This window comes from Puma concolor, chromosome B3 (genome assembly GCF_028749965.1).
Source record: "Puma concolor isolate L17-30 chromosome B3, mPumCon1.1.hap2, whole genome shotgun sequence".
Taxonomy (NCBI): domain Eukaryota; kingdom Metazoa; phylum Chordata; class Mammalia; order Carnivora; family Felidae; genus Puma; species Puma concolor.
Window position 1 is genome coordinate 123,064,823 of NC_141672.1, and position 14,730 is coordinate 123,079,552.

The window sequence follows — 14,730 nt, forward strand, 5'->3', positions numbered from 1 at the left end:
ACTGAATGCCTTTCCTCTGAGATCTGGAATAAAGCAAGGTGTCCACTCACACTATTGCTCTTCAACAGAGTGTTGGAAGTTCTAGCCAGTGAAATAAGGCTATAAAATAAAATAAAAGACATACAGATTGGAAAGCAAGACATAAAACTTTCAGATGACATGATGGTGTACACAGAAAATCCCAAGGAACATATCAAAAAATGAACACACAAAACTTCCTAAAAGTTTCAGCAAGTCAGAGAACACAAAATCAACATATAAATAATAACTATATTTCTGTATATCTAGCAATGACACAGGGAAAAAGAAAATTGTAAAAACAGTACCATTTGTAATCACTCCAAAAGCATGAAATATTTAAGGGGAAAATATAACAAAATATATTCAGGACTTGTATACTAAAAACTGTAAAACACTAGATGTAAAAAATTTAGGAAGATCTAAAATGGAATAACATATCACATTTGTGGGTCTGAATACTCAACATAGTAATGACAGCATTTTTCCAAAACTAATACAGAGACTTAAAGATTTTTCTAGATATAGACAAGGTAATTCTAAAATTCATATGGGAAACAAATGGATTATAAGAGTCAAAATAATTTTTAAAGAGAGGAATAAAGAGGCTGAACTAATCTACCCAATTTTAAGACTTACTATATAACTATAGTAACCAGGACTGTGGGTATTGACACAGTGATAGACACAAAGATGAAAAGAACAAAATAGAGAACCCAGAAATAGCCTACACTAGTTGATTTTGGCAAATGTGTAAATGCAATTCAACAGAGAAAAGACAGTCTTTTTAATAAATGGTGATAGAGGAACTAGATATCCATACCAAAAAAAAAAAAAAAATGGTGAAGGAAGCTTAGCTCTAAACCTCACACCCTGATTTTATATAAAGACAGATAATGAATTAAATGTAAAACATAAATTTATAAAAATTTTAGAAAAAAACAAAGGAGAAAATCTTGAGGAACAGGGGCTTCATGAAGAGTTCTTAGACAACTCCAAAAGCATGTTCCATAAAAGATTAAAAATCAATAAACTGAACTTAATCAATATTAAAAAATTTTCCTCTGTGACAGATCTTATTAAGAAGATGAAAAGACGAGCTACATATTGAGAAAAACATCTGCAAACTATATCTGGCAAAGGAATCACACCTAGATTATATGAAGAACTCAATAACGGAACAACAAAAATAAAATAAGATAAAATATAAAATAAAATAAAATAAAATAAAATAAAATAAAATAAAATAAAATAATTTTTAAAGGGCAACCAATATGAAGAGACATTTCAATGAAGAGGACATAATGTTGGCAAATACACACATAAAGGGAACTCAATATCACTAACCATCAGGAAAATACTAATCAAAACACAATGAGGTATCAATCTAGTAGATTTATACCTATTAGAGCAGCTAAAATAAAAATAGTGACATTGTTGGTGAAGACAGAGAAACTAAATTTCTCAAAAATTGCTGGTGGGAACAGAAAATGGTACAGACACTTTGGAAAAAAAGTTTGACAGTTTCTTAAAAAAAACTAAACAGACATTTATCGTATGGCTTAGCAATCATACTCCTGGGCATTCACCCCAGAGAATAAAATCTTATTTCCACACAGAAACCTGTAAACAAATACACACAGTCATTTTATTTGTAATGGACAAAAACTGGAAACAACAAAAATGTTCCTCAAGAGGTGAGTGGATAAACAAACTGTGGTACATTGCTGCCATGGATGATTACGTAGTAATAAGAAAGAACACACTACTATGAATACACACAACAACTTGAATGGATCTCCAAATCACTTTGCTGAGGGAAAAAAAGCCAATCTCAAAAGGTCACATACTGAATGACTGCATGGATGTGACATTCTAAAAATGACAAAAATACAGAAATAACAAATAGTGGCTGACGGGGGTTAGGAATTTTGGAGGAGAGAGGTAGGCATGACTACAGGAGCAGCAGGAGTGGGATCTTTATGACGACAAAATAGTTCAGTATGTTGATTGCAGTGGTCCTTCCACAAATCTACATATGATAAGACAACATGAAACCATGCACACACATTGTAACAGTGTCAATCTCTTCGTTTTGACATGATACTACAGTCATAAATTATGTGACTGCACTATCTTTGCAATTTCCTTTAAATTTATCATTATTTAAAGTAAAAACTTAAAGAATATATCTCACGGTATATTTTCTATTGGAATAACAAACATCAACACTCACTTCCAATATCTGGCCTCAGCTTTTTATCATATTCTCTTAGCAACTTGTTGAGGATAAGAGTCACATCAGTGTCTTGGGATTTTGGAGCCAAGACCCACTTTTGGTTTGATGATGAATCTTCATATTCATCCTCTTCCACCTTCCTGGACCTGTAATTATGGCACAAAGTGTGAAGTATAAGTTGTAGCAATAGCTCCAGGAAGTGTCTTAAGCTTGGCCCACTCAAGCACCATCGACATAGGTAGAAAGTCCCCAATACTCACAGCCCAATCAATGGGTTACATCTAAAATGAAAACAAAACAAAACTCATTTTAGAAATAATCCAATTGGATGAATGCCACTGCTCTTAACATGTCATGATGTTTTCATTAAATGTCACAAAATTATTCCTTGTGTACGTTAAACTATAGACTGTTAAGTAAATCAATGCCAGAAGGTCAGCCAAACAGCAATCACCCTTGCTTGGATCCACCTTGAAAACCTCTGAAGGTCAAAACACAAACCTTCCAGATGTTTGTCAGATGGTGACTTTACATGCTGTTTCCACCCCCTACTGCCAAGACCTCATTTTAGTTGAAGGTGAGAATAGGTTTTGCAGAATCACACTCACTGAAAAATAGTTAAGTCTGAATTCTGTTCTTCTTAAGGAGACTGGAACCTTCGGTCAAGGTAGACATGGGCACATTATCAGGTGGTCTGTTTGTCCAGCACTAATGTGTGGTGACAGGGAACAGAGATGGTGTTTGGTGAATAACTTCTGGCAAGTTGACATGCCTCCTCCAACACAAACTGATTCATTTCTTACGGAGCAGGCTAATACAGACATTAAAAATTAAAATATTTTGGGGCGCCTGGGTGGCGCAGTCGGTTAAGTGTCCTACTTCAGCCAGGTCACGATCTCGCGGTCCGTGAGTTCGAGCCCCGCGTCGGGCTCTGGGCTGATGGCTCAGAGCCTGGAGCCTGTTTCCGATTCTGTGTCTCCCTCTCTCTCTGCCCCTCCCCCGTTCATGCTCTGTCTCTCTCTCTCCCAAAAATAAATAAACGTTGAAAAAAAAAATTAAAAAAAAAATTAAAAAAAAAAATAAAAATTAAAATATTTCTAATATGTCTTAATCATTTGGCCCCTCAATAAATGGATCAAAATGAATGTTTGAGCACCTTTGAGCTTGTCTCATGCAACATGACAGCTACCTCTCCTGGGTGATACACACTGACAGGAGTACTTGAATGGAGAGGCATCAAAATGACAAGTTAGTTTTCTTAGCTGAGTGAGGCCACCTGAACAGCACAGCCTTTTGGGCTTGAAAAGAGGAGAGTCTCCTTCTGCATCAAAGCAGCATTTCCAGGTGGACTGCATTTACTAGGGCAAAAAAAAAAAAAAAGCCTGTAAAACAACAAACAGTTTTGCTTATACTCTGTCAACATAAATGCCTTAGTGACTTTTCACCAAAGAGAACAAAATATGGAATAGAAAATTGTATTGAGGTTTATTTGTCCTGACTTTGTATCAGCTCATTTCTGTTTAGCTTCCCAGAGAGAAGCCAAAATGTTAACATTATCCCAGGGCAACTGTGCTCTGGGACACAAGTTTAAGTTAAATTTTGGAATTGTCTAAATTATCTACAATGAACATGAAAGAAATGAAGAGAGTAAATTTTCAAAAATTTATTATCTCTACTTTGTTTAAATCCTCATAATCATATATATAATATTATATTATAATCACATAATTATATCTATAGTATAATAGTTTATATAATTTTATGTAATATGTAATCATACATATATGTCATATATTATATACATTATAGTCTTTTTATGAGTATTAACTAGCCTTAACCTAGATTAGGGCAGTATCACATAGTCTAGTCTCAGATGACTATACACATTTATATAAGATTTTGAAAATGAGTACATGGTATATGTCTGGCAGATTGATTTCACTGAAGTTTTTCCTAGGCTTATCTTAAACTGTAATTATATTTCTTGAATATGTATCGTCTAGAAGGTTAAAATAAATCATCCATAGAAACTATAAATTGCTGGGAGCTTTTATTTGCACTTAACATTCACCATCAATAAGAACTTAACAAATTTGGGACACATTCAAGAAGTGACATGTTGCATTTCATTATTTGTAAAACAACTTTTACAAATAACAATATAGAATTTAAAATGTCACTGTAGAATATTTTATCAGAAATATTGTCAGGAATATCATGTTGGGGGAAAAAAAAAAAAGAGAGGCTGAAGCAGGCTCTGTAGGACTTGGTTAGCTAGAAGCAATCATTGCCCACAGGACCTGGCAATTCATTCCACAGCAAAACCATTTGGGAGACTGGGGACAGAGGGACAGATCACCTTGGCAGAATCACATATAACATTCTCAAGACATGTTCCAACTCAGCCACAGTCCTTTCCTCTATCCCTCTGTTGTCTCTCTGCCTCTTTCTCTCTCTTCTCTCTTCTCTTTGCCTCCCATCCCTTTCTCTCTTACCCCTCTCCTGAAGTCCCCTCCCCCACCCCCAAAGACAGCTCACTCCACAGACCAGACTATGCTTTTCGTGCTCTGCTATTTTTTATTGCCCCAATGGTCATATGTACATAGATTGAGAACATTAACTCTTCATCAGTTCTCTATATATACACAGCCTTCGTTTCTGAAAAATTCTTTTAACTACTTGAAATGCAGGTATTATAATGAGCCTAATTCTCCCTCTAGTGGTGAGGAGAGGGTTTTCCTGAAATTGCATAAGCGTCTTCCTTAGAGGCCAAGGCAGGTGAGAGTGGGAGAGAGGAGGAAGGAAAAGCAGCAGCATCCTCTCCCACCCCTTTAGGAGGTCAACCAGGACCTACAGCTTGATGGCTGGGCTGGGGTACACAGTTGCAAAGCATGGGCAGAGATCCCCTTGTCTCCTTAGAGACTGACACTGAGCTTTTCCCAATTCTGATCTTCCGTCAGTTTGCTGCAGGACTTCAGAGAATGAAATAAAAGCCTCACAGTGCTGATGTCAGACCACCAGCCCCACAGGAAAATCTTCCCTTTGATGAAAACCAAATCTCATCTCAGAGGACCCACTAGAATGTGAATAAAACACGAATGATCTGCTTTTCTAAGTGGGTTATATATAATCTTTACGAGTGTTCTGTTATCAGGATTTTGGATCCTAAATACTATAACTGCAATTAGCTTTTTCTTAAAAACAAACCAGCAATGTATCGTCATTTTTAGATGTTATTTTCACATCTTACACCTTCTCTTTGACTAGAAGGACAAAGTCTGAAGTGTTTTTAAATATTAAAAGGAGCTCCTAAACCTCAGAAATCAGTTAAGTGTCTGCAAGGTATCACCAAGCTCCAGGCATGACTTAGTGTGTTCTAATGCATAATAAGCACATCCATGGGGTGTCTGAACAGGGTGCTTTTCTCTCCATGGAGTTGCCAAACCATCACCACAGAGCACACTGTTAGAACATTTTCCAGGGATTTTGAACACCAGAAGGGCATTCCAGAGTGCAAACAAGAACCCTCTCAGCATTAATAAAAGTTATGAAAGATGACACTGGTCATCAGATTATTTTACATGTCTGTAAAACCCATTCAAAGAATGAAGACACTTTCAAAGGAGAGGCGTATAGCAATATAATTAGTTTAAAATTTGGATTTTCTTGCAACTGATATACAACCTCTATTTTGAAGTCCAGGGAATGAACCAAGATATAGAACATATTAAAATCATTACATGTGCCTTGGTTAAATTTAAGTATGAAGAATCCCAAGAAATTAGACATGTATTTGGGAATTCCCTAGAAACCTGACTGCTTCATGTTAGATACTAAGACATCTTCCTACTTCCTAAGCACATAAACTAATGAAGACAATGAGCAGTTTTCCTTTTAGCATATTAAGTATCTATAAATCTAAAGTATCTGTAATTAATGATCTAATTCTGAAATATAGGTCACTTCATCCAGTTTGTGGCAACAGAAAAGATCATGTGGATATAACTTCAAATCTGGATTATATACTTCAGAATTCTACATTATGCCTGGTGCTATCTGCTGGTCTCTCTGGCTCTAGACAGAGATACATCCAGGTGGAATCAATTTCAGAAAGTGGGCTTCCATTTCCTTCCCCAGTTCTCTCCTTAGACGGGAAGAAACTGGAGTTGAAAGGCCCAATGAGTACTATGCCTGGTGGAGAGAGCTGCCTGTGAGTCACCAGTTGACAGTCTCTGGCACACTATCTGCCTTTCACACTTTCACCTCTTAGTGGGGATAATGGTATGGAGGGGATGGCCAGGGCTTTCTTCTTCAGAGCCAAACACCCCTGCCAAAGGTGGGGAGTGAGACTGGGACTCCTATTACGTCTTTTAAGATTTGTTAATGTACCTCCTTCCTTCCTTCCTCACATGAATGAAAATGTAAGCCTGTCATAGTCTACTGACACTTGCAGCGCTTACTGCCCATAGGAAGGCTCTCTAGTTCTCTAGCTTCCAGATACAGAAAAAAAAGAGGTGTCAAAACAAGAGTGTTTTGGGGAAGTGGGTGTCCCCAGATTCTTGGGATGGGGATAGGGGGAGAGGCATGGAGCTGCTCTGATTTCCAAAGTCTGGGCCAGAGATCTAGTCTAGGAGACAGAACTAAAGAAACCAAACCCAGAATATCCTGTTATATTTACAGCAACAGGGTTTAACCACTCTGGTCCCATCGTCCTTCCACGCTCATGAGCCATCTTCATCCTTTCCTGGAGGTCTCTAAACTCCCATTATTTGGTTGCTATTCTAGGATGCAGGTTATGGGTATTTATGGTAAGATAATGTCTTACAGTTGCCAGGAAAAGCCTTATTATCAATTATCAACATGCTTTATGGGAGTAAGTGTGTATGTCTGTGTATGTGAAAACTGGCTCATCTAGAAGGGGTGCATGTGTATAGTATGTGTTTGCAGAACCTGGAGAGGAGAATCATTTCTGAGAAGAAGGGTTCTTTCCCTTGCTCCAATCCTCTTCTGCCTGCCTCCAGCCTGGATGTTCTTTGCCAGTGTGATCTAAACTAGGCAGCTTAGGAAATCATGACTTCTTAGTCCTGGGAAATTTCAGAGTGATGGAAATTATACAGAACGTCAGTCAATGTGTTTGTATGAACCCCTGGAACACTTGTAGAGAGGGGTAAATGGGAGGTACACACCGCCGGTCATTTATGATAGTGGTTTTCAAAACCCCTTAAAACCACCATATCCGAAAAGCTTCAAGAGAAGAGCCCCATTAATCTCAGAGTCCCCACACTCCTGGTTGCAGAGAAGGCTGCAGCCGCCCAGCCTGGAGAGGCAGATAGCCCTGTCAAAGGGGAGACTGGGACAGGTGAGATGCAGGCGGACTCCGTCTCCCCCGGGCCGGCCCCAAAGGGGCTATGCCGCAGCCCAGCCGACGGCGGGACGCACCGGGACTCCTGGCCGGCAGACAGCGCCCCCCGCCGCCTTCCCGTCCCGCTCGGAGCCTCCAGGGCTGCAGGGCCCGGGCGCCACTTACCGGGCGTGCAAACCCGAGAACAGACAGAGGAGGAGGAGCAGCTTCGGGGCCATGGTGCGGTGGAGCTCGGGGAGCAGGGTCTGGGGCCTCCAGCCAGGCGCGGCTTCCTCCGGAGCGCGGGCCTCGCCTCCGCGGGCTCTTCCCTCCCTCGCTGCCTTTGATGCCACTGACTGCGGCGCCACTCGGGCTCCCGGCCACCGCGGCCGGACAGGTGTGGGCTCGGGCGGGCCGCCGCGCCCCCGACGGCCCGCGGGTCTGCTCCCAGCTCTGCGGGGTGCACGCGGGGCACCCTGCCACCGCGGCGCGCCGCCCCCGCCCGCTGCCCGCCGCGCGCCTGCCTCCTCCAGCCGCCTGGGCGCCGGGTCAGCACAGCCTGGTGGCGGGAGCGGGTGGGCTCGAGCAGTCCCTAATCCCGCCGCCCCGCAGCCCCGCGCGGCGCTGCCCCCTCTGCCGCGAGCTGCGCGCGGGTGCACAGGCGGTGGGCTCTGCGCTCGGTGTGCGGCCGCCGCACGTTCGGAGGTGGGGGCAGCAAGGCGGCAGCTCCTCTGGCAGCGCCTGCGAGGCGGCCCCGGCGGGGAGGAGTTTCCCCTATTACACGCCTGGCAACGCGTGCGGCGAAGAAAGCAAGGTTTGAATGGACTCAGAGTTTGAGGCAGGGGAGGGGGCGGGGCTCAGCGGGGGAGGGGAGGCCTGGGGATCCCATAGGAAGCCTTTAGAAGAATCCCAGGGATTGGCATCTCAAGGTTAAGAGTGAGCCCCCTAGTCCGACGCAGTACGTTCCTTCTGTCTTCTCAGCAAACGCGGTGGTTCTCCCGCGCTCCCTGACGGACTGTTGTCTGTCCTTCCCCGCGTGTCTTCAGCTAGGTAGCCATAGCAAAAGGTTTGCTGAAGGCGCCCTTTCCATGCACATGCCCTGCTAGGTCTACTGAGCTCCTATGCACTACTAAGATCTGTGTGAAAAAGTAGCTTCCTAGGGATATTTAGAAAAAAGCATTCCCAATATGGACCATCCTAACACATAAAATAAACAGGTGGGGGAAAACACACACACACACACACACACACACACACACACACACACACACACACACAATTAAATGTAGGAGAAAGACTCACCCTAAGTCAAAAAGTAAATGTCGTCCTGTTTTATTGAATCATGAAGAACCCTTCATTCAGTGTATTTTCACTACCCAAAGACAGAAAATTGCATTTATGTTCTCATTTGTGATAATCACGCCAAAAGCTAGTCTTTCACTATGTATTACAATCTTTACAATGTTACCATAGCCTAGAATAAATCCACTAAGAAGTTTGCTTTTGTACTGCCAAAAATAGCTCTTAGAAAGTATTTCATATTTGAATTACTACTTATAGAATTATGAAAGAGTATGATAACTGTTTCATTAATATTGTCAAATACTTTTGTTCATAAAATATATAGAAGAATAATTGAACGTTGGTGTTTTCTCCATATTTTCAGTTCATCAATATGAACGTGGTCATACAATGGCATGGAGTGCAGTTGTTGGTGATGGCAGCATTGGTGATTTTAACAATGGATGTGTAGCTACCTTGGCACTGCCATCTCGCTGTCTCTGTGTGGCCTTGAGCTCACTCCAGCTCACTCCTTCTCAGGGCTCCTTCTGACATCTTCCTCTGCCTGCCACATCTCTCCTACTTAAATGCACAGACCCTATTCAGGTCTTATTTTCTAAGAAGACACCCAATATTCCTGTATCCCTCCACCTCCAGAACATCTTTGAGCTTCGGGGGATTGTGAGCCTTTATCATACCCTGCCCTAATCTCTAATTTTCTCTGTCACACATATGAACACTTTAAAAATCAGTTAGATAACCACTTACCATTTGTTAATTGCTTATAGAAATATGTCAAATGTTCACATAGTTTGTGTGCTGTGAGAAAAACTACAAGTAAAGAAACAATTCTGACCCTCAATTTTTAACACAGCAATAAGAAACACAAGTCAAAGTAATCAACAGACCTTAATAACATAATAGGGGCCCAGGGCTGATGTGAAGACTTTATGTAGATGAACTCATTTTTAACTCACTGCATTATTCTTATTTCAAAGATGGAGGGAAAAGTATAGAGAAGTTAAGTCACTTCCTTAAGATCACACAGATTGAGAACTGGAGGTTAAACCCCAGAGAGTCAGCTCCAATGTCTCAGTCATTTATTGATTGACTGATCGATTGATTGATTGATTAAAAAGAGAATGCAAGATAGGGAGAGGGGCAGAGGGAGAGAGAAAAAGAATCTGTTTTAAGGTTTTTTTTTTGTGTGTGTGTGTGTGTGTGTGTTTTTAGAAAGAGGAAGAGCGTGAGCAGGGGAGAGGGGCAGAGAGAGAGAGAGAGAGAGAGAGAGAGAGAGAGACTCTCAAGCAGGCTGCATGCTCAGCACACAGACTGACACAGGCCTTGATCCCATGACCCTGGGATAATGGCCTGGGCTAAAATCAAAAGTCAGACGCTCAATCAACTGAGCCACCCAGGTGCGCCTCCAATGTCCCAGTCTTAATCACTATGTCATGCTGCCTCTCAGATGAGTAGGAGCTCAGTGCACAATTGTTGTTTGCTTCTTTGAACTAAGTTTTAGAGTCCTTGCTCTATTCTTTATTATTTGAGATTAAGTAAAATGCTTACAAATTGTTTATAATAAAAACAGACCAGGGGCTCCTGGGTGGCTCAGTCGGTTAAGCGTCCAACTTCAGCTCAGGTCATGATCTCATGGTCTGTGAGTTCGAGCCCCGCGTTGGGCTCTGTGCTGACAGCTCACGGCCTGGAGCCTGTTTCAGATTCTGTGTGTCTCTCTCTCTCTACCCCTCCCCTGTTCACGCTCTGTCTCTCTCTGTCTCAAAAAAAAAAAATAATAATAATAAATGTTAAAAAAATTTTAAAAAATAAAAATAAAAAAATAAAAACAGACCAATAGTTGAGTGTTTTTTTTTTTAATTATCAGTATCATGATAAATATCCTGTTAAGTTTTTACAACTCAACCAGTGGAAAAGAAAATGTGATGCTCTTTTTACATCCCTGTGTTGTTTATCCTATTTCTTTCTTGAATATATTCAATGTATTATTATTATGAATGAATGCAATTTGAGATCTTCTGATATTTGGAATGCTTTGTTCCACTTATTAGACTTAGTGGATCAGCTTGGTAGACATGAACATTTTACCTTCAAAACCCCCCTTCTCATGTTGTGGTCCGGAACAAAACAATCTCTTTCTTTCTTCCTTTCTTTCTTTCTCTCTCTCTCTCTCTCCCCCCCTCTTTCTTTTCTCCTTTTATTTTCCATTTTTCTCATAAATAACCTGAATTGAGAAGAAAGAAAATCCAAGGCAAGCCTTCTGGGCATAAGTGTAAAAGCCAAATGCAAGTTCCAAAATCTAGAATCTTCAAAGAACAAACTTTCAGGCTTTGATTTTCCTTTATCCAGTTTGATATGAAGGGTGGCGAGGAGGGGGAGGGAGGAGGTGAGGGAGGCAGGGGAGAGAGAGAGAGAGAGAGAGAGAGAGAGAGAGAGAGAGAGAGAGATGCTTTACAGAGCATGCGCGGTATTCACTGTTTTGCCTCAGCTCTCTCCATCTTCAGCACCAGAGAAACTGACAGTTCCACTTAGGCTCGCGGGACTTGCATTCAATCCCAAATCACAGGAAAAGAAAGGAAAATAAAACGTAACAAAAGGAGTAAGGGTTGGAGATCCATAGCACGTACACTTCTGTAAATATCGAACATCTAGCAATGCATGCTGTTTGTTTCGAGCGTTTGCATCAGATCCAGACTCAAGGTTTCCGGGGAAAGACCAGGGCTGGCCCGTGCGGAGTGTGGGTTGAGCAGCATCTCTGCAGGAGGTGGGAAGGAACCCGAGGAGGTGGCCAGATTGGCTGCCTTGGTTAGGAATCCTCTTGCGGCTTCTCAGAAATACGTCTAAGGATTTTTTTCATGGCCTCGCTTCACCTCCTACAGGCGCAAAGGAGCAGAGCGAGTCACTGTGCTGAATATAACTGGTCCACTGCATCAGTTCTACATCTTATTCTTTATTGCTTCTGGACGTTGCGTTTAAATAAAATCTCTCCTGCTCTCAAAATTATACTTCTGAATTGTATTATGATGTTTCATAGCTGTTAAAAAAAACTTTTCCACCACACTTAAAATATTATCAAAGGAACACATGCAACAAAACGCACACATCTTAAAATTGTGGCTCAATGAATTTTTTACACATGTATATTCCATATGTATAAGACTAGCATGTGTATATCATCCAGATAAAGATATAGAACATTTTCCAGGTGCTCCCTCCCAGTGGCTGGGTCATCTTCCCAGTCAATACTACCCCTAGGTAAACATTATTCTGTCTTCTGTCACAGTAGACTGTGCCTGCTCTTGAAGCTCACATAGTATGTAGTATGTTCTATTTAACATGTGGTTTATCTTACCCAGTATAGTGTCTGCAAGATGTATCCATGTTGCTGCATGTAGCAGTAACTCCTTATGTTTTATTGCTGCACATGGTTTTCCACTGTGGTGTTCAATATACTACATATTATTTAGCTGACATGAATATATTGGTACATGTTTTTTGGTGGACATATGTGCTTATTTCTCTTAGTTATCTGACTAAAAAATGGAATTTTTAGAAGGTATATGTTTAGTGATAATAAATATTACTAATAGATTTTAAATGTAGTTGTATCATTTTACCACCATTAGCTATGAGTGAGGTCCATACATAACTTCAGTGAAATGTGGCCATATCACTCTTTTTAATTATAACCATCCTGATATTTTATTCCAATTTTAATTTCACTGCGCTCCTTCAAATTCTTACTAACCATCATAATATTTTATGAACTGTCATTCAGGTCTTTTGGCCATTTTAAAACTAGCCTGTTCATCTTCTTTTTGTTTATAGAAGCTCATTATGTATTTTTATATGAGTCCTTTAATGTGCATTTGATGAATATCTTCTCTCAGTCAGTAGTTTGCCTTTACTATTCTCTGAATAGTTTTTTTTATGTTCAACAATTTATTTTATTTATTTTTTATATGAAATTTATTGTCAAATTGGTTTCCATACAACACCCAGTGCTCATCCCAACAGGTGCCCTCCTCAATGCCCATCACCCACTTTCCTCTCCCTCCCATTCCCTATCAACCCTCAGTTTTCTCTGAATAGTGTTTTATGGACATTAATGCTTTGTGTACTATGCAATAAACCATTGTCTACTCAGACATTGTAAATATAGTCTACCATGTTTTCTTCTAAAAATGTTAGAAAAAAACTCGTGTTTTAGGTCTAGATTTCATTTCTAATGTTAGTGGATGATTTTATTTATGAATAATTATTTACTTTTATGCTGACAATTAACTGACCTAGAATGATTTATTTAAAACACCATCTTTTTCCCACTAAATTTGCATAAATCAGATGAACATATATGAATGCATCTTTTTTTTCTGGGCTCTATTCTCAATCTCTTTGTCTATACTTGCACCATTACCACACTTTTTAAAATTACTAAAGCTTTAAAATGGTTCTTAATATAAGTATTATTTTTAGTACTTTGAATTTATTTCTTTGGTTGCTCTAGGCTGTTTGCATTTCCATAGAACTAAGCTTACCCCAAAATTTTAAACTATCTACTCCAAATTTTCCACAAGCTTAAAAAAGAAACTGATAAAAATAATACAAAAATTCAATATGATAGAATTTACAGTCCATAGTTGAAATTTACTAATGTTCCAATTACATCTTCAATAGCATTTACCCTTGTATACCCTAAGATCGCATTCAGGGTGACAGTGTTTATCACTTATTGTGTCTCTTTAGTCTATTTTTAATCTAGAACATTTCTTGTCCTTTCTTAGTCTTTCATAACATTGATAGTTTCAGTAGAGAAAGTGATTTTGTAGAATGCACCTTAATTTGGATCTCTGTTCTGTTTTCTCATGTTTAGAATCAAGTGATGCATTTTTTGGCAGAAATCTGACATAAATAATGTTGCTTTTCTCAGTGCATCACATAAGAAGCACATAATGTTGGTTTGTCCTATTATGGATCATGTGGTTAAATTGTTATCTGTCTGTTTCTCCATTGAAGTTACTTTGTTGTTGTTGTTTTTTTCTTTTCTTTTTGAATGGTTAACTCTTTGGGACAAATTCTTTGAAAATATTTAACTATTTTAGTTTAGCTTATATTGATGGTTCTTGCCTGCTAGTTGTAAAAGGTAATTTTGTTGTTCTTTCTACATTTATGAGTTGGTATGCTATAAGAAAGCACTTTCCCTCTTCCTCTTATTATTTATAGCATAGACTCATGGTTTCTTGTCTTATTCAATGCATTTAATTCATTACTGTAATTATTTATTGTTATTCTCATATTATCCAAGATTTAGAGTAGAGTCTCTTTAAGCTGACTCCTGACTCCTTTTACTATGTCCTCTATATCCCCAATATGGTTTTGAGCACCTTCTTACAAGATTTTCCAGATCTTTCCATAATTTTCTTTTCCAACCCTTGAAGCCACAATTTGTTCCTGGTTCCTTTTAATTGGGAATGATATTTAGAAAACAAGATCTAATTATTCTGAAATACCATTGCTTTGAGGCTTTCTAGAGGACTGAGCTTATATATATATATATATATATATATATATATATATATATATATATATGTATATATATTCCCATTCCCAGTTTTTATACCTCCAATAGCTTTTGTTTGTCTACTTGCAGTGGCTAATATCTTCTGTATAATGATAAAGAGTAAAGGAAATAGTGGAGGAAATTTCTTATCCCAAATAATAATGGAAAGCCTGTAGGATATCTTCATGGCAGACAGATAGAAGGAGAATAAGGAGAGACCCACAGCTAACTATTTTTTGAATTGTTGTTTTTGCTTTAAATCAGGAAAGGATG

General features: G+C 39.5%; 1 protein-coding gene across 3 annotated transcripts in view; it reads right to left on the reverse strand.

Annotated features, from left to right (window-relative positions):
- GABRG3 (gamma-aminobutyric acid type A receptor subunit gamma3) overlaps positions 1–8,340 on the reverse strand; it is a 721,003-nt gene extending 712,663 nt beyond the window's left edge. Inside the window, exons 1-2 of one of the 3 annotated variants that reach the window (XM_025918918.2) lie at positions 7,785–8,340; positions 2,255–2,403 (exon numbers count right to left, since the gene is read on the reverse strand). In XM_025918918.2, the coding sequence (XP_025774703.1) occupies positions 2,255–2,403; positions 7,785–7,837 (202 nt within the window). In that variant the 5' untranslated portion in view covers positions 7,838–8,340. The remainder of the gene's footprint in view (positions 1–2,254; positions 2,404–7,784) is intronic. The other 2 variants (XM_086711327.1, XM_025918919.2) reach the window with 2 other exon arrangements.
- Positions 8,341–14,730: the final 6,390 nt, after the last annotated feature.